Raw genomic sequence first — 20,692 nt, forward strand, 5'->3', positions numbered from 1 at the left:
AGAGCTGGTATTATAAACCCTTCACTGGTGTCTATTATAGAGAGATAGAGATGGTATTATAAACCCTTCACTGGTGTATATTATAGAGAGATAGAGCTGGTATTATAAACCCTTCACTGGTGTCTATTATAGAGAGATAGAGCTGTTATTATAAACCCTTCACTGGTGTCTATTATAGAGAAATGGAGCTGGTATTATAAACCCTTCACTGGTGTCTATTATAGAGAGACAGAGCTGGTATTATAAACCCTAACCCTTCACTGGTGTCTATTATAGAGAGATAGAGCTGGTATTATGAACCCTAACCCTTCACTGGTGTCTATTATAGAGAGATAGAGCTGGTATTATAAACCCTTCACTGGTGTCTATTATAGAGAGATAGAGCTGGTATTATAAACCTTAACCCTTCACTGGTGTCTATTATAGAGAGATAGAGCTGGTATTTTAGTTTGTACCAAAAACAAATGAGCCATGAGAAACAGAAACAGAGAACGAGTCACATTTGTTAATTTTATTGATAAATTATGTTTTTAAATGTTTTATTATTCCAAGCCTCAGTTTCAATGCGCTGAATTAACTATGTACAAGAAGAGACTTCTGTTTCATCATCACATTCAGAACAACATTAGTTAAGAGATTGTGCCTATTTTGTCTAGACAGGATTGCATATCTACCGCAACACTAGCTAGGTTTCACTGGCTTCAGGAAACAATCAGGCAATAAGCAGGAAGTCAGCCACATTCTAGTAGCAGAGGTGGGAGAGCTGGACAGTTAAGGATAATGATAAGGGGCCCGGTTTACCAAAAGCATCCTATGGTTCTAACCATGAACTAAAGCCTTAGGGTGTTTTTGGGCCCAGAACATTTCAACAGTACCTTTCCTTTCTGAATCAGAAACCTCATGTAAAACTAGAACATGTATAGTGTGTTTAAAACAACATCTCATGATGAGAACAGCCAATGATGAGAAGGCTATTGACTATGGTGAAGAAGTAGTTAGGTATGCTGTGAAACACTAGGACAGTAACAGTATAGTGAAGGCAGAGTGAAACACTAGGACATGATAACAGTATAGTGAAGGCAGAGTGAAACACTAGGACATGATAACAGTATAGTGAAGGCAGAGTGAAACACTAGGACATGATAACAGTATAGTGAAGGCAGAGTGAAACACTAGGACATGATAACAGTATAGTGAAGGCAGAGTGAAACACTAGGAGATGATAACAGTATAGTGAAGGTAAAGCATAGTGAAACACTAGGACATGATAACAGTATAGTGAAGGCAGAGTGAAACACTAGGACATGATAACAGTATAGTGAAGGCAGAGTGAAACACTAGGACATGATAACAGTATAGTGAAGGCAGAGTGAAACACTAGGACATGATAACAGTATAGTGAAGGTAAAGCATAGTGAAACACTAGGACATGATAACAGTATAGTGAAGGCAGAGTGAAACACTAGGACATGATAACAGTATAGTGAAGGCAGAGTGAAACACTAGGACATGATAACAGTATAGTGAAGGTAAAGCATAGTGAAACACTAGGACATGATAACAGTATAGTGAAGGCAGAGTGAAACACTAGGACATGATAACAGTATAGTGAAGGTAAAGCATAGTGAAACACTAGGACATGATAACAGTATAGTGAAGGCAGAGTGAAACACTAGGACATGATAACAGTATAGTGAAGATAAAGCATAGTGAAACACTAGGACATGATAACAGTATAGTGAAGGCAGAGTGAAACACTAGGACATGATAACAGTATAGTGAAGGTAAAGCATAGTGAAACACTAGGACATGATAACAGTATAGTGAAGGCAGAGTGAAACACTAGGACATGATAACAGTATAGTGAAGGCAGAGTGAAACACTAGGACATGATAACAGTATAGTGAAGGTAAAGCATAGTGAAACACTAGGACATGATAACAGTATAGTGAAGGCAGAGTGAAACACTAGGACATGATAACAGTATAGTGAAGGTAAAGGCAGAGTGAAACACTAGGACATGATAACAGTATAGTGAAGGTAAAGCAGAGTGAAACACTAGGACATGATAACAGTATAGTGAAGGCAGAGTGAAACACTAGGACATGATAACAGTATAGTGAAGGTAAAGCAGAGTGAAACACTAGGACATGATAACAGTATAGTGAAGGTAAAGCATAGTGAAACACTAGGACATGATAACAGTATAGTGAAGGCAGAGTGAAACACTAGGACATGATAACAGTATAGTGAAGGCGTACTGAAACATACTTGGGAAATGTACATGGGCAGCAACGTTGGCACACACGGCTTTAAGGAGGAAGATGTAAAAGGGGATCCTTTCAGAGTACTAAACATCAAGGACCAATACTGTGTATTATACCGGCAGGGCGTTACGGGTTACATACAGTATGGAGATAGAGAGAGACAGCTTTTGGAGCTGGGGTAACTAGCAGCAACTGAACAGAATAATTTAATATAATTGTAGTGCAATTGTCAAAATTGTTGTTAATTTAATTTGGTCTGGTTGGGAACGCCATGTCTGTCAGTCAGTCAAATCGTTTACCTGGTCCAGGAGAGAGACGGCCCAGCTGTCCGGCTTCCTATTAAAATCATCATATTTATCAAAGTCATTTATCAGTTTCAATGTTAATTACATCACTATATATGATAAATCAAACCAATTAAACAATTATAAAGATCTCAATTCCTGATCTGCATTAAAAAAAATAAAAATTTTCAGAATTAATTACAAAAACCAGGGCTGGATTTCTGTTTTCTCCTGGATCAGGACTGGATCAGGACTGGACCAGACTGACCTCCGTCTTCATCTGAATAACAACAACATAAACAACTAAAAGGGAGAAACACAGTACAACGGTCTGTCTCTGTCTGTCCGTCCGTCCGTCCGTCTGTCTGTCTGTCTGTCTAGGAAAAGCTGTTCTCTGGATAGCTGACTTCGATGGTCTGTCTGTCTAGGAAAAGCTGTTCTCTGGATAGCTGACTTCGATGGTCTGTCTGTCTAGGAAAAGCTGTTCTCTGGATAGCTGACTTTGATGGCTCCCCAGTAACAAGCTCGTATCAGACAGATCAGACCCAGGAGATAGGAGAACGCCCAGGACACATAGGTGGCATGGTAACGACTGGCAAAGTCCTGAGTCCCCACCTGGAGAGGCAGAGAGAGGGGGAGAGAGAGAGAGGGGGAGAGAGAGAGAGAGAGAGAGAGAGACAGAGAGACAGACACAGACAGACAGACAGACAGAGAGAGAGAGAGAGAGAGAGTGAGAGGAAGAGAACGAGAAAGGGAGAGAGTGAGAGAGAGAAAGAGGGAGATAGTGAGAGGGAGAGAACGAGAATTGGAGAGAGGTAGGGAGGGAGAGAGATAGAGAGGGAGAGAGGTAGAGAGGGTGAGAGGGAGAGAGGGAGAGAGGTAGATGGGAGAGAAAGAGAGAGAAAGAGGGAGATAGTGAAAGGGAGAGAACGAGAAAGGGAGAGAGGTAGGGAGGGAGAGAGATAGAGAGGGAGAGAGGTAGAGAGGGTGAGAGGGAGAGAGGGAGAGAAAGGAGAGAGGTAGAGAGGGAGAGAGGGAGAGGGTGAGAGGGTGAGAGGGAGGGATTGACAGCAAAAGGGAGGGAGAAATAGAGAGGGAGAAATAGAGAGAGACGGAGGTTCATCACAGTGACAGAACAGAATGATCTATTCCTGTATTAACACTGTTCCTGGTGATAGTTAAATGTAGATTGAGGTGATGTTGTCACGGTAACTCTGATATCACCTTTACATTATTATCATCTGAGTAATAATATGTTGTATGGGTTAGTCAGCATCACACATGTCCTAGTCTGGTAATGGGTTAGTCAGCATCACACATGTCTTAGTCTGGTAATGGGTTAGTCAGCATCACACATGTCCTAGTCTGGTAATGGGTTAGTCAGCATCACACATGTCTTAGTCTGGTAATGGGTTAGTCAGCATCACACATGTCCTAGTCTGGTAATGGGTTAGTCAGCATCACACATGTCTTAGTCTGGTAATGGGTTAGTCAGCATCACACATGTCCTAGTCAGGTAATGGGTTAGTCAGCATCACACATGTCCTATTCTGGTAATGGGTTAGTCAGCATCACACATGTCCTAGTCTGGTAATGGGTTAGTCAGCATCACACATGTCCTAGTCTGGTAATGGGTTAGTCAGCATCACACATGTCCTAGTCTGGTAATGGGTTAGTCAGCATCACACATGTCCTAGTCTGGTAATGGGTTAGTCAGCATCACACATGTCTTAGTCTGGTAATGGGTTAGTCAGCATCACACATGTCTTAGTCTGGTAATGGGTTAGTCAGCATCACACATGTCTTAGTCTGGTAAATATGGGTTAGTCAGCATCACACATGTCTTAGTCTGGTAAATATGGGTTAGTCAGCATCACATGTCCTAGTCTGGTAATGGGTTAGTCAGCATCACACATGTCCTAGTCTGGTAAATATGGGTTAGTCAGCATCACACACGTCTTAGTCTGGTAAATATGGGTTAGTCAGCATCACGCATGTCCTACTCTGGTAAATATGGGTTAGTCAGCATCACATGTCCTAGTCTGGTAAATATGGGTTAGTCAGCATCACACACGTCTTAGTCTGGTAAATATGGGTTAGTCAGCATCACGCATGTCCTACTCTGGTAAATATGGGTTAGTCAGCATCACACATGTCTTAGTCTGGTAAATATGGGTTAGTCAGCATCACATGTCCTAGTCTGGTAAATATGGGTTAGTCAGCATCACGCATGTCCTAGTCTGGTAAATATGGGTTAGTCAGCATCACACATGTCCTAGTCTGATAAATATGGGTTAGTCAGCATCACATGTTCTAGTCTGGTAAATACGGGTTAGTCAGCATCACATGTCCTAGTCTGGTAAATACGGGTTAGTCAGCATCACAATGTCCTAGTCTGGTAAATATGGGTTAGTCAGCATCACATGTCCTAGTCTGGTAAATATGGGTTAGTCAGCATCACACACGTCCTAGTCTGGTAAATATGGGTTAGTCAGCATCACACACGTCCTAGTCTGGTAAATATGGGTTAGTCAGCATCACACACATCCTAGTCTGGTAAATATGGGTTAGTCAGCATCACAATGTCCTAGTCTGGTAAATATGGGTTAGTCAGCATCACACATGTCCTAGTCTGGTAAATATGGGTTAGTCAGCATCACACACGTCCTAGTCTGGTAAATATGGGTTAGTCAGCATCACACACGTCCTAGTCTGGTAAATATGGGTTAGTCAGCATCACACACATCCTAGTCTGGTAAATATGGGTTAGTCAGCATCACAATGTCCTAGTCTGGTAAATATGGGTTAGTCAGCATCACACATGTTCTAGTCTGGTAAATATGGGTTAGTCAGCATCACACATCTTAGTCTGGTAAATATGGGTTAGTCAGCATCACAATGTTCTAGTCTGGTAAATATGGGTTAGTCAGCATCACACATCTTAGTCTGGTAAATATGGGTTAGTCAGCATCACAATGTTCTAGTCTGGTAAATATGGGTTAGTCAGCATCACACATGGCACCCCATGTCTCTTATAGTGCACTACTTTTGATAAGAAGCCTATGGGCCCTGGAACCCTATTCCCTATGGGCCCTGGCACCCTATTCCTTATGGGCCCTGGAACCCCATTCCCTATTGGCCCTGGCACCCTATTCCCTATGGGCCCTGGCACCCTATTCCCTATGGGCCCTGGCACCCTATTCCCTATGGGCCCTGGAACCCTATTCCCTATGGGCCCTGGAACCCTATGGGCCCTGGAAGCCTATTCCCTATGGGCCCTGGCACCCTATTCCCTATGGGCCCTGGCACCCTATTCCCTATGGGCCCTGGAACCCTATTCCCTAGGTGCCCTGGAACCCTATGGGCCCTGGAACCCTATTCCCTATGGGCCCTGGAACCCTATTTCCTATGGGCCCTGGAACCCTATTCCCTATGGGCCCTGGCACCCTATTTCATATGGGCCCTGGCACCCTATTCCCTATGGGCCCTGGCACCCTATTCCCTATGGGCCCTGGCACCCTATTCCCTATGGGCCCTGGAACCCTATTCCCTATGGGCCCTGGAACCCTATTCCCTATGGGCCCTGGCACCCTATTCCCTATGGGCCCTGGCACCCTATTCCCTATGGGCCCTGGCACCCTATTCCCTATGGGCCCTGGCACCCTATTCCCTATGGGCCCTGGTCAAAAGTAGTGCACTTTAAAGGGTATAGCGTGTGAATAGGGATACAACCATTATTTCAGCCGGGGGACATTTTGTATATTTATTTATTTATTATTTAACTAGGTAAGTCAGTTAAGAACAAATTCTTATTTACAATGACGGCCTACCCTGGCCAAACCCTCCCCTACCCCGGCCAAACCCTCCCCTACCCCGGCCAAACCCTCCCCTACCCCGGATGACTACAGACCCGGGTCTGTAGTGACGCCTCTAGCACTGGGATGCAGTGTCTTAGACCTCTGAACCAGGGTCTGTAGTGACCCCTCTAGCACTGAGATGCAGTGTCTTAGACCACTGAACCAGGGTCTGTAGTGACCCCTCTAGCACTGAGATGCAGTGTCTTAGACCTCTGAACCAGGGTCTGTAGTGACTCCTCTAACACTGAGATGCAGTGTCTTAAACCTCTGAACCAGGGTCTGTAGTGACGCCTCTAACACTGAGATGCAGTGTCTTAGACCTCTGAACCAGGGTCTGTAGTGACGCCTCTAGCACTGAGATGCAGTGTCTTAGACCTCTGAACCAGGGTCTGTAGTGACCCCTCTAGCACTGGGATGCAGTGTCTTAGACCTCTGAACCAGGGTCTGTAGTGACCCCTCTAGCACTGAGATGCAGTGTCTTAGACCTCTGAACCAGGGTCTGTAGTGACCCCTCTAGCACTGAGATGCAGTGTCTTAGACCTCTGAACCAGGGTCTGTAGTGACCCCTCTAGCACTGAGATGCAGTGTCTTAGACCTCTGAACCAGGGTCTGTAGTGACCCCTCTAGCACTGAGATGCAGTGTCTTAGACCCCTGAACCAGGGTCTGTAGTGACTCCTCTAACACTGAGATGCAGTGTCTTAGACCTCTGAACCAGGGTCTGTAGTGACCCCTCTAGCACTGAGATGCAGTGTCTTAGACCTCTGAACCAGGGTCTGTAGTGACTCCTCTAGCACTGAGATGCAGTGTCTTAAACCTCTGAACCAGGGTCTGTAGTGACTCCTCTAGTACTGAGATGCAGTGTCTTAGACCTCTGAACCAGGGTCTGTAGTGACTCCTCTAACACTGAGATGCAGTGTCTTAGACCTCTGAACCAGGGTCTGTAGTGACTCCTCTAACACTGAGATGCAGTGTCTTAGACCTCTGAACCAGGGTCTGTAGTGACTCCTCTAGTACTGAGATGCAGTGTCTTAGACCTCTGAACCAGGGTCTGTAGTGACTCCTCTAACACTGAGATGCAGTGTCTTAGACCTCTGAACCAGGGTCTGTAGTGACTCCTCTAGTACTGAGATGCAGTGTCTTAGACCTCTGAACCAGGGTCTGTAGTGACTCCTCTAACACTGAGATGAAGTGACTTAGACCTCTGAACCAGGGTCTGTAGTGACGCCCCTCTGAACCAGGGTCTGTAGTGACTCCTCTAACACTGAGATGAAGTGACTTAGACCGCTGTGCCACTCAAGGAACTCTAATACGGTTGTACTCACTGTTAATCCCACTCCGATAAAGATGCAGATCATTCCCACAGTGATGTAGGCACAACAACGCCTCCTTGGAAGAGCACTACCCACAGACGATCTGTAGGGTGGAGGGCACAAAGACATTGGTTAGGTTATCACTGAGTGGTCAAAGAAGGGCACTACCAAGGTAACTACCGACAGATGATCTGTAGGGTGGAGACAGAGAGATAGACAGAGAGAGCGAGAGAGAGAGAGACAGAGACAGAGAGCGAGAGACAGAGAGAGAGCGAGAGACAGAGAGAGAGAGACAGAGAGAGAGACAGAGAGCGCGAGAGAGAGCGAGAGACAGATACAGAGAGAGAGACAGAGAGCGAGAGACAGAGAGAGACAGAGACAGAGAGACAGAGAGAGAGACAGAGCGAGAGACAGAGAGAGACAGAGACAGAGAGACAGAGAGAGAGACAGAGAGCGAGAGACAGAGACAGAGCGAGAGACAGAGACAATTGTTAGGTTATGACTGTATTCAAAGATTTTTACAGTTTTACAGTAGGTTTAGGGTTTCTGTCTGTCCTCTCTGTGTCTCTCTCTGTCTGTCTCTCTCTCTGTGTCTCTCTCTCTGTCTCTCTCTCTCTCTGTCTGTCTCTCTCTCTGTCTGTCTCTCTCTCTGTCTGTCTCTCTCTCTGTCTGTCTCTCTCTCTGTCTGTCTCTCTCTCTGTGTCTCTCTCTCTGTGTCTCTCTCTCTGTGTCTCTCTCTCTGTGTCTCTCTCTCTGTGTATCTCTCTCTGTGTATCTCTCTCTGTGTATCTCTCTCTGTGTATCTCTCTCTGTGTCTCTCTCAAATTCAAATTCAAATTCAAGCTGCTTTATTGGCATGAAAAACATTGTGTCAATATTGCCAAAGCAACAATGTATACAATATACATTGTAACAAAATTATAAATGATAGCAAATAATAATATAAAATGGTAGTAAATAATAATACAAAAATAAATACAATAAAATGGTAACAGTCAATAGTAGAAATGTAACAAACATAAAATAAAATTATGGAAAATGAAACTACAACCAACCTATAACTAAATAACGGCCATCTTCTTCTTTATATCAGTACTACAACTACAATCATCATTACTACGACTACTACTACCATCACTAAACTGTTATCACTACCATTACCACCCATATTTGGGACGACAAACATCAACAATTATAGTAATAATAGTAATAATAATAATAAGTAAGTTACTGTTTACTATGCAGATGTTATTATTCAGTGTCCCTCAGGCTATGGCAGGAAAATACATATTTGGCTGCAAGAGGAGCCATTGCTCCTTCGCCCATGAGTATTCTTAGTTTTTCCTCTGGGTTCAATTTGTAAAAATTTGGAATATATGTAGTCATTTCTGTGAATAATGAATCTCTTTGTGAGGAATATTTATCACAGTAAAGGAGAAAGTGCATCTCTGTCTCTACCTCCCCTGTCATGCAGTGACCACATACACGCTCCTCTTTGGGTAGCCATGTCTTTTTATGTCTGCCGGTTTCTATTGCCAATCGGTGGTCACTCAGCCTGTACTTGGTAAGGATCTGTCTCTGCTTCATATCTCTGACAGAGTAGAGATAATCAGCCAATTCATATTCTCTGTTTAGGGTCAGATAGCAATTTAGTCGGCTTTGGGATTTTGTTTCGTTTTTCCAGTATTGTAAATATGATTCCTTTGATTGGTTCATGATTTTGCTTATTGGAATTATTTCTTTTGAAGCAGTGCTGGTGTCAGCTTGGTTGGTGAGGTCCAACACCAGTTGACTGAGAGGGCTCTCTCTCTGTGTCTCTCTCTCTGTGTCTCTCTCTCTGTGTCTCTCTCTGTCTCTCTCCCGGTGTCTGTATCTCTCTCTGTCTCTCTCTGTCTGTCTCTCTCTGTCTGTCTCTCTCTCTCTGTGTCTCTCTCTCTCTCTCTGTGTCTCTCTCTCTCTCTCTGTGTCTCTCTCTCTCTCTCTCTGTGTCTCTCTCTCTCTCTCTCTGTGTCTCTCTCTCTCTCTGTGTCTCTCTCTCTCTCTGTGTCTCTCTCTCTCTCTGTGTCTCTCTCTCTCTCTCTCTGTGTCTCTCTCTCTGTGTCTCTCTCTCTGTGTCTCTCTCTCTGTGTCTCTCTCTCTGTGTCTCTCTCTCTGTGTCTCTCTCTCTGTGTCTCTCTCTCTGTGTCTCTCTCTCTGTGTCTCTCTCTGTGTCTCTCTGTTTCTCTCTAAGGACTAGAGTCTGCAAACCCTGAGAAGCAGCACAAATCAGCTGCTGAAGTGTCCCTAGTGGAGTCTGTGTAAACTCCAATCACCAAGTAACCAAACAGAGAATGTTGAATGATCTTGGACATAACTTGGTCCAGCGTATTTGAATGATTTGAAGTTTGAGGAATTTACATTTTTTTGCAGTGAGGGCATTTTGCTAGCGTGTTAAATCGGAGCTCCATCCACTGCAGAGGAAAGACAAGAACAGTTTGGGTTAGATAGTATACTGTTTACAGACCTCTCTCTCTCTCTCTAACACACACCTCAAACACACACACACACAAATAACTCATGAATACAGACAAACACATTTTCAAACTCACACACTGAATTCTACTCTACAGTCAACTAACAACTACTAAAAGGCTTTGTCACTGATTTCAAACACTTTCAATCTCTACAAACATAATCCACCATGTTTCTTTTTGTTGTCTGTGATGCCGCTGTAAAGTGGCACTATTAGGGACCTGAAGTGCCCATTACATGATGGACATTAGTATGAGGCTCATTCATTCCACGTTGCTCATCAATTTGACTTGATTGATTAGGGGTTAGACAAAGGGTGTTATTAGCTGAATGAGTTATTATTATTATTATTATTGTGTAATAATATAGTATTGTTTATGTAATGGTTTATTGGAGCCCCAAGGTGCCGTGGTAACCCCCAGCTCATAGAGACCTGGTCTTTGGAGGTGCTGTTGTCATGGAGATCAGGAGGGGCCGTGGCAGAGTCCTCGTTACCCTAGACACCAAGACGCATAACGGGCAACAACCTTAACACACCAGGGTACCGCTACTGTAGGTAGCCTGTATCCCAAATGGCACCCTATGGGTTCTGATCAAGGTAGTGCACTATATAGGGAATAGGGTGCCATTTGGGATGCATACCAACTGCATGTATCACTACGACCTGCTACAAAGTACCAACTACCCTACTGCAAAAGGTCAAAGGTCAAATAGGTAGAGCTTATATTGGTCCAAGTTGAAACACGTGTGTTTGGTGTACTACACTCTAAGCATTCACAACCAACCAACCCAACCAACCCAACCCAACTCAACTCAACTCAACCCAACCCAACCCAACTCAACCCAACCCAACTCAACCCAACCCAACTCAACTCAACCCAACTCAACTCAACCCAACCAACACACAGACGATTTGAGGCAAGTCAGTCTCTGACCAGCCTGGTCCCAGATCTGTTTGTTCCGTCTTGCCAAACTTCTATGACCACTGTCGTTGGCAAGACGGCACAACACATTCATTAAGTGTCTCAGTTTAGTAGTCCTGATTTAGGATCAGTTGCGCCTTTTCAATTATAAGGAATGGACACGGGAGATCCTGGACCAGCACTACCACTCTGAGACACCTGAATACAGGCTAGTCTCTGACAGGCCAGAAGGTGCTGACTGCTGCTCAGAGGGCACACTGATTGGGCACATACGAGGAAGGTGTTTCCACAGTGGCCACAGACCACCCTCGTGCCCTCAGGCTGGACTGGCAGGGCTGGCTGGGCCGGCTGCTCCTCTGGAATCACCATCACCGGGCTCAGGTTGATGATGCGTCTGCTGTAGGGGGCGGGGCACACAGGGGGGGAGGAGTTACCATACAGGTTGATGAGGTTGTTCTTATCACCTACCAGTTGGGTCTGGGGCATCCTATCACCTACCTGTTGGGTCTGGAGCATCCTATCACCTACCAGTTGGGTCTGTGGTGGGGCATCCTATCACCTACCAGTTGGGTCTGGGGCATCCTATCACCTACCAGTTGGGTCTGGGGCATCCTATCACCTACCAGTTGGGTCTGGGGCATCCTATCACCTACCAGTTGGGTCTGGGGCATCCTATCACCTACCAGTTGGGTCTGTGGTGGGGCATCCTATCACCTACCAGTTGGGTCTGGGGCATCCTATCACCTACCAGTTGGGTCTGGGGCATCCTATCACCTACCAGTTGGGTCTGTGGTGGGGCATCCTATCACCTACCAGTTGGGTCTGTGGTGGGGCATCCTATCACCTACCAGTTGGGTCTGGGGCATCCTATCACCTACCAGTTGGGTCTGGGGCATCCTATCACCTACCAGTTGGGTCTGGGGCATCCTATCACCTACCAGTTGGGTCTGGGGCATCCTATCACCTACCAGTTGGGTCTGGGGCATCCTATCACCTACCAGTTGGGTCTGGGGCATCCTATCACCTACCAGTTGGGTCTGGGGCATCCTATCACCTACCAGTTGGGTCTGGGGCATCCTATCACCTACCAGTTGGGTCTGGGGCATCCTATCACCTACCAGTTGGGTCTGGGGCATCCTATCACCTACCAGTTGGGTCTGTGGTGGGGCATCCTATCACCTACCAGTTGGGTCTGGGGCATCCTATCACCTACCAGTTGGGTCTGGGGCATCCTATCACCTACCAGTTGGGTCTGGGGCATCCTATCACCTACCAGTTGGGTCTGGGGCATCCTATCACCTACCAGTTGGGTCTGTGGTGGGGCATCCTATCACCTACCAGTTGGGTCTGGGGCATCCTATCACCTACCAGTTGGGTCTGGGGCATCCTATCACCTACCAGTTGGGTCTGGGGCATCCTATCACCTACCAGTTGGGTCTGGGGCATCCTATCACCTACCAGTTGGGTCTGGGGCATCCTATCACCTACCAGTTGGGTCTGGGGCATCCTATCACCTACCAGTTGGGTCTGGGGCATCCTATCACCTACCAGTTGGGTCTGGGGCATCCTATCACCTACCAGTTGGGTCTGTGGTGGGGCATCCTATCACCTACCAGTTGGGTCTGGGGCATCCTATCACCTACCAGTTGGGTCTGGGGCATCCTATCACCTACCAGTTGGGTCTGTGGTGGGGCATCCTATCACCTACCAGTTGGGTCTGGGGCATCCTATCACCTACCAGTTGGGTCTGGGGCATCCTATCACCTACCAGTTGGGTCTGGGGCATCCTATCACCTACCAGTTGGGTCTGGGGCATCCTATCACCTACCAGTTGGGTCTGGGGCATCCTATCCTCCTAGATGAGTCTTTGCAGATGAGGAGGCAGTTACAGGGACAGCGTACATACTTCTTCCCAGTCGGTGGGTTTTTGATGGGCTGAAAGAAAGAGAACAACCCTAAGGGTGATTGAAATAAACGTTTATGTAAACTTCAACAAATCCTTTGGTTTGCATCAAAGCTCAAAATTTGACAAATGGAGGATTTCACACCAAATGGAGGATTTCACACCAAGTGGAGACCTTCACACCAAGTGGAGACCTTCACACCAAGTGGAGACCTTCACACCAAGTGGAGACCTTCACACCAAGTGGAGACCTTCACACCATGTGGAGACTTTCACACCATGTGGAGACTTTCACACCAGGTGGAGACCTTCACACCAAATGGAGAGCTTCACACCAAATGGAGAGCTTCACACCAAATGGAGACCTTCACACCAAATGGAGACCTTCACACCAAATGGAGACCTTCACACCTAGTGGAGACCTTCACACCAAGTGGAGATCTTCACACCAAGTGGAGACCTTCACACCAAGTGGAGACCTTCACACCAAGTGGAGACCTTCACACCAAATGGAGACCTTCACACCAAATGGAGACCTTCACACCAAATGGAGACCTTCACACCAAATGGAGACCTTCACACCAAATGGAGACCTTCACAATAAATGGAGATCTTCACACCAAATGGAGACCTTCACAATAAATGGAGACCTTCACACCAAATGGAGACCTTCACACCAAATGGAGACCTTCACAATAAATGGAGATCTTCACACCAAATGGAGACCTTCACAATAAATGGAGACCTTCACACCAAATGGAGACCTTCACACCAAATGGAGACCTTCACAATAAATGGAGATCTTCACACCAAATGGAGACCTTCACAATAAATGGAGACCTTCACAATGAATGGAGATCTTCACACCAAATGGAGACCTTCACAATACATGGAGACCTTCACACCAAATGGAGACCTTCACACCAAATGGAGACCACACCAAATGGAGACCTTCACAATTAATGGAGATCTTCACACCAAATGGAGACCTTCACAATAAATGGAGACCTTCACACCAAATGGAGACCTTCACAATAAATGGAGATCTTCACACCAAATGGAGACCTTCACAATAAATGGAGATCTTCACACCAAATGGAGACCTTCACACCAAATGGAGACCTTCACACCAAATGGAGACCTTCACAATAAATGGAGATCTTCACACCAAATGGAGACCTTCACAATAAATGGAGACCGTCACACCAAATGGAGACCTTCACACCAAATGGAGACCTTCACAATAAATGGAGATCTTCACACCAAATGGAGACCTTCACACCAAATGGAGACCTTCACACCAAATGGAGACCTTCACAATAAATGGAGATCTTCACAATAAATGGAGACCTTCACACCAAATGGAGATCTTCACACCAAATGGAGACCTTCACAATAAATGGAGACCTTCACACCAAATGGAGACCTTCACACCAAATGGAGACCTTCACACCAAATGGAGACCTTCACAATAAATGGAGATCTTCACACCAAATGGAGACCTTCACAATAAATGGAGATCTTCACACCAAATGGAGACCTTCACACCAAATGGAGATTTTCACACCAAATGGAGACTTTCACACCAAATGTCATTGAATAAACACAGCTGTTGTAGCTACAGAGCCGTCAGAAGGTTTTCACACCCCTTGACTTTTTCCATATTTTGTTGTGTTAAAACCTGAAAAAAAACTGAAAATGTATTAAACTGAGCTATTTTTTGACACTTGGCCTACACCCAATACCCCACAATGTCAAATTAGACTTCTGTTTTTTTTTTTTAAGTTTTACAAATTGATTTAAAAAAAGAAAAGCTGAAATGTCTTGGGTCAATAAACCCCTTTCTTATGGCAAGGAGCCTAAATAAGTTCAGGAGTAAAGAATGTACTTAACAAGTCACATAATAAGTTGCATGGACTCACTCTGTGTGCAATAATAGTGTTGAACATGATTTTTGAATGACTACTTCATCTCTGTACCCCCAATTATCTGTAGTCCCTCAGTTGAGCAGTGAATTTCAAACACAGATTCATCCACAAAGACCAGGAAGGTTTTCCAATGCCTCGGGAAGGAAGGGCACCTATTGGTAGATGGGTAAAAAAAAGAAAACAGACATTGAATATCCCTTTGAGCATGGCGATAATGCCTGTCCTGACCTCCAGCCTGCCACTCTGTACCTCCTGGACTCTGACCTTGATGAGGTTTTGCCTGTCCTGACCTCGAGCCTGCCTGCCACTCTGTTCCTCCTGGACTCTGACCTTGATGAGGTTTTGCCTGTCCTGACCTCCAGCCTGCCTGCCACTCTGTACCTCCTGGACTCTGACCTTGTCATGATATTTTGCCTGTCCTGACCTCCACCCTGCCTGCCACTCTGTACCTCCTGGACTCTGACCTTGATGAGGTTTTGCCTGTCCTGACCTCCAGCCTGCCTGCCACTCTGTACCTCCTGGACTATGACCTTGATGAGGTTTTGCCTGTCCTGACCTCCACCCTGCCTACCACTCTGTACCTCCTGGACTCTGACCTTGTCATGATATTTTGCCTGTCCTGACCTCCACCCTGCCTACCACTCTGTACCTCCTGGACTCTGACCTTGTCATGATATTTTGCCTGCCCTGACCTCCAGCCTGCCACTCTGTACCTCCTGAACTCTGACCTTGTCATGATATGTTGTCTGTCCACGACCTGTCTCTTGCCTGCCACTCTGTACCTCCTGAACTCTGACCTTGTCATGATATGTTGTCTGTCCACAACCTGTCTCTTGCCTGCCCCTTGGATACTAATAAATATCAGAGACTTGAACCATCTGCCTCCCGTGTCTGCATCTGGGTCTCGTCCTGTGCCCTTATGAATACACCCAGTCACTAAAAAGATACAGGTATCCTTCCAAACTCAGTTGCCGGAGAGGAAGGAAACCGCTCAGCGATTTAACCATGAGGCCAATGGTGACTTTAAAACAGCAACAGAGTTGAATGGTTGTGACAAGAGAAAACTGAGGATGGATCAACAACATTGTCATTAGTCCACAATACTAACCTAACTGACAGCATGAAAAGAAGGAAGTCTGAACGGAAAAATATATATATTCAAAAACATGCATCCTGTTTGCAACTAGGCCCTAAAGGAATACTACAAAACGTTTTTCAAAGCAAATCACTTTTTATGTTTGGGGCAATACATTATTGAGTACCACTCTCCATATTATCAAGCATAGTGGTGGCTGCATCATGTTATGGGTATGCTTGTAATCATTAAGGACTGTTCAGGATGAAAAAAAGAAATGGAATGGAGCTAAGCACAGTCAAAATCCTAGAGGAAACCCTGCTTCAGTCTGCTTTCCACCAGACGCTGGGAGATGAATTCAACTTTCAGCAGGACAATAACCCACAACACAAGGCCATATCTACACCGGAGTTGCTTATCAAGAAGACAGTGAATGTTCTTCAGTGGCCATGTTTACAGGTTGACTTAAATCTACTTGGAAATCTTTGACAATGCCTGAAAATAGTTGTCTAGCAATGAACAACAACCAATTTGACAGAGCTTGAAGAATTTAGAAAATAATACACGGGCAAATGTTGCACAATCCAGGTGTGGAACGCTCTTAGAGAATTACCCAGAATGACTCACAGCTCTTAGAGACTGACCCAGAATGACTCACAGCTCTTAGAGAATTACCCAGAATGACTCACAGCTCTTAGAGACTGACCCAGAATGACTCACAGCTCTTAGAGAATTACCCAGAATGACTCACAGCTCTTAGAGACTGACCCAGAATAACTCACAGCTCTTAGAGACTGACCCAGAAAGACTCACAGCTCTTAGAGAATTACCCAGAATGACTCACAGCTCTTAGAGACTGACCCAGAATAACTCACAGCTCTTAGAGACTGACCCAGAAAGACTCACAGCTCATAGAGACTCACCCAGAAAGACTCACAGCTCTTAGAGACTGACCCAGAAAGACTCAAAGCTCTTAGAGATTTACCCAGAAACACTCACAGTTCTTAGAGACTGACCCAGAAAGACTCGCTGTCACGCCCTGACCTTAGAGGGCCTTTTTATTCTCTATTTGGTTAGGTCAGGGTGTGACTAGGGTGGGCAATCTATGTTGTATTTTCTATGTTGGCCTGTTATGGTTCCCAATCAGAGGCAGCTGTCTATCGTTGTCTCTGATTAGGGATCCTACTTAGGCAGCCTTTTTCCCCACCTTAGTTTGTGGGATCTTGATTTTGTATAGTTACTGTGTAGCCTGCAGAACGTTCCGGTCGTTTATATTTTGTTGTTTTTTTGGTGTTCATCTATTAAAGAAAGATGTACGCTTACCACGCTGCACCTTGGTCTCCTCATTCCGACGACGAGCGAAACACTCACAGCTGTAATCACTGCCAAAGGTGATTCTACAATACAAAGTATTGACTCAGGGGTATGAATAGTTATGTACAGTTAGTGAGATATTTCTACAATTGAGAAATGTCTACAGACATGTTTGTCATTATGGGGAATTGTGATGTCATTATGAGGTATTGTGATGTCATTATGGGGAATTGTGATGTCATTATGGGGAATTGTGATGTCATTATGGGGAATTGTGATGTCATTATGAGGTATTGTGATGTCATTATGGGGTATTGTGATGTCATTATGGGGTATTGTGATGTCATTATGGGGAATTGTGTGTAGATGGGTGAGAAATATTTAATATTTTATTTTATTCAGGCTGTTACAACAAAATGTTGAATAAGTCAAGGGGTATGAATACTTTCTTTAAGGCATTTTACATCCCATTTGTATACATTTGGGACACATCCAGTCCCATTCTGATTAGTCCAAATTTTGCCCAGTCATGGCTATGGATTTAAGTGTATCAACCCCAGCAGGTTTCAGTTGAGTCTAGACAGAGCAGAGCAGTACAGCACTGCTACTAATAGCCTCTTATTGAGGTCAGCCCCAGGCCGATGGGATCGACTGACAGACGATCCTTCTCAGCTGAGACGTAGTACTGTAGGGTCTGTAGTACTGTAGGGTCTGTAGTACTGTAGGGTCGTAGGGTCTGTAGTACTGTAGGGTCTGTAGTACTGTAGGGTCTGTAGTACTGTAGGGTCGTAGGGTCTGTAGTACTGTAGGGTCGTAGGGTCTGTAGTACTGTAGGGTCGTAGGGTCTGTAGTACTGTAGGGTCTGTAGTACTGTAGGGTCTGTAGTACTGTAGGGTATGTGAGTACTGTAGGGTCTGTAGTACTGTAGGGTCTGTAGGGTCTGTAGTACTGTAGTACTGAATTACTGTAGGGTCTGTAGTACTGTAGGGTCTGTAGTACTGTAGGGTCTGTAGTACTGTAGGGTCTTTAGGGTCTATCCCTGTCTAGTCAGTCTAGTCTATCCCTGTCCTATCTAGTCAGTCTAGTATATTCCTGTCTAGTCAGTCTTGTATATCCCTGTCCTGTCTAGTCAGTCTAGTATATCCCTGCCCTGTCTAGTCAGTCTAGTATATTCCTGTCCTGTCTAGTCTATTCCTGTATAGTCAGTCTAGTATATCCCTGTATATCCCTGTCTAGTCAGTCTAGTCTATCCCTGTTCTGTCTAGTATATCCCTGTCCTGTCTAGTCAGTCTAGTATATCCCTGTCCTGTCTAGTATATCCCTGTCCTGTCTAGTATATCCCTGTCTAGTCAGTCTAGTATATTCCTGTCCTGTCTAGTCTATTCCTGTATAGTCAGTCTAGTATATCCCTGTCTAGACAGTCTAGTATATCCCTGTCCTATCTAGTCAGTCTAGTATATCCCTGTCCTATCTAGTCAGTCTAGTATATCCCTGTCCTGTCTAGTCAGTCTAGTATATCCCTGTCCTGTCTAGTCAGTCTAGTATATCCCTGTCCTGTCTAGTATATCCCTGTCCTATCTAGTCAGTCTAGTATATCCCTGTCCTATCTAGTCAGTCTAGTATATTCCTGTCTAGTCAGTCTAGTATATCCCTGTCCTGTCTAGTATATCCCTGTCCTATCTAGTCAGTCTAGTATATCCCTGTCCTGTCTAGTCAGTCTAGTATATCCCTGTCCTGTCTAGTCAGTCTAGTATATCCCTGTCCTGTCTAGTATATCCCTGTCCTATCTAGTCAGTCTAGTATATCCCTGTCCTGTCTAGTCAGTCTAGTATATCCCTGTCCTGTCTATTCCTGTATAGTTAGTATAGTCCTCTCTAGTCAGTATAGTATAGTCCTGTCTAGTCAGTCTAGTCTAGTCCTGTCTAGTCAGTATAGTCCTGTCTAGTCAGTCTAGTCCTGTCTAGTCAGTCTAGTATATCCCTGTCCTGTCTATTCCTGTATAGTTAGTATAGTCCTCTCTAGTCAGTATAGTATAGTCCTGTCTAGTCAGTATAGTATAGTCCTGTCTAGTCAGTATAGTATAGTCCTGTCTAGTCAGTATAGTATAGTCCTGTCTAGTCAGTATAGTATAGTCCTCTCTAGTCAGTCTAGTATAGTCCTCTCTAGTCAGTATAGTATAGTCCTCTCTAGTCAGTATAGTATAGTCCTGTCTAGTCAGTATAGTATAGTCCTCTCTAGTCAGTATAGTATAGTCCTCTCTAGTCAGTATAGTATAGTCCTCTCTAGTCAGTATAGTATAGTCCTCTCTAGTCAGTATAGTATAGTCCTCTCTAGTCAGTATAGTATAGTCCTGTCTAGTCAGTCTAGTCTAGTCCTGTCTAGTTAGTATAGTCCTCTCTAGTCAGTATAGTATAGTCCTCTCTAGTCAGTATAGTATAGTCCTGTCTAGTCAGTCTAGTCTAGTCCTGTATAGTTAGTATAGTCCTCTCTAGTCAGTATAGTATAGTCCTGTCTAGTCAGTCTAGTCTAGTCCTGTCTAGTTAGTATAGTCCTGTCTAGTCAGTATAGTATAGTCCTGTCTAGTCAGTATAGTATAGTCCTCTCTAGTCAGTATAGTATAGTCCTCTCTAGTCAGTATAGTATAGTCCTCTCTAGTCAGTATAGTATAGTCCTCTCTAGTCAGTATAGTATAGTCCTGTCTAGTCAGTATAGTATAGTCCTCTCTAGTCAGTATAGTATAGTCCTCTCTAGTCAGTATAGTCCTCTCTAGTCAGTATAGTATAGTCCTGTCTAGTCAGTATAGTATAGTCCTGTCTAGTCAGTATAGTATAGTCCTGTCTAGTATATCCCTGTCCTGTCTAGTCAGTATAGTCCTCTCTAGTCAGTATAGTATAGTCCTGTCCTGTCTAGTCAGTATAGTATAGTCCTGTCTAGTCAGTATAGTATAGTCCTCTCTAGTCAGTATAGTATAGTCCTGTCTAGTCAGTATAGTATAGTCCTGTCTAGTCAGTATAGTATAGTCCTCTCTAGTCAGTATAGTATAGTCCTGTCTAGTCAGTATAGTATAGTCCTCTCTAGTCAGTATAGTATAGTCCTCTCTAGTCAGTATAGTATAGTCCTGTCTAGTCAGTATAGTATATCCCTGTCCTGTCTATTCCTGTACAGTTAGTATAGTCCTCTCTAGTCAGTATAGTATAGTCCTGTCTAGTCAGTATAGTATAGTCCTCTCTAGTCAGTATAGTATAGTCCTGTCCTGTCTAGTATATCCCTGTCCTGTCTAGTCAGTATAGTATAGTCCTCTCTAGTCAGTATAGTATAT

General features: G+C 44.7%; 1 protein-coding gene across 3 annotated transcripts in view; it reads right to left on the reverse strand.

The window, feature by feature from the left end:
• Positions 1-502: 502 nt before the first annotated feature.
• The window catches only part of pip4p2 (phosphatidylinositol-4,5-bisphosphate 4-phosphatase 2), a 52,820-nt gene continuing 32,630 nt past the window's right edge, over positions 503-20,692 (reverse strand). Inside the window, exons 3-8 of one of the 3 annotated variants that reach the window (XM_090209442.1) lie at positions 12,982-13,088; positions 11,427-11,550; positions 10,664-10,726; positions 10,117-10,169; positions 7,732-7,822; positions 503-3,166 (exon numbers count right to left, since the gene is read on the reverse strand). In XM_090209442.1, the coding sequence (XP_090065568.1) occupies positions 3,023-3,166; positions 7,732-7,822; positions 10,117-10,169; positions 10,664-10,726; positions 11,427-11,550; positions 12,982-13,088 (582 nt within the window). In that variant the 3' untranslated portion in view covers positions 503-3,022. The remainder of the gene's footprint in view (positions 3,167-7,731; positions 7,823-10,116; positions 10,170-10,663; positions 10,727-11,426; positions 11,551-12,981; positions 13,089-20,692) is intronic. The other 2 variants (XM_036953642.2, XM_090209443.1) reach the window with 2 other exon arrangements.

Source organism: Oncorhynchus mykiss, chromosome 18 (genome assembly GCF_057628025.1).
Source record: "Oncorhynchus mykiss isolate SJ-2025 chromosome 18, ASM5762802v1, whole genome shotgun sequence".
Lineage (NCBI taxonomy): Eukaryota > Metazoa > Chordata > Actinopteri > Salmoniformes > Salmonidae > Oncorhynchus > Oncorhynchus mykiss.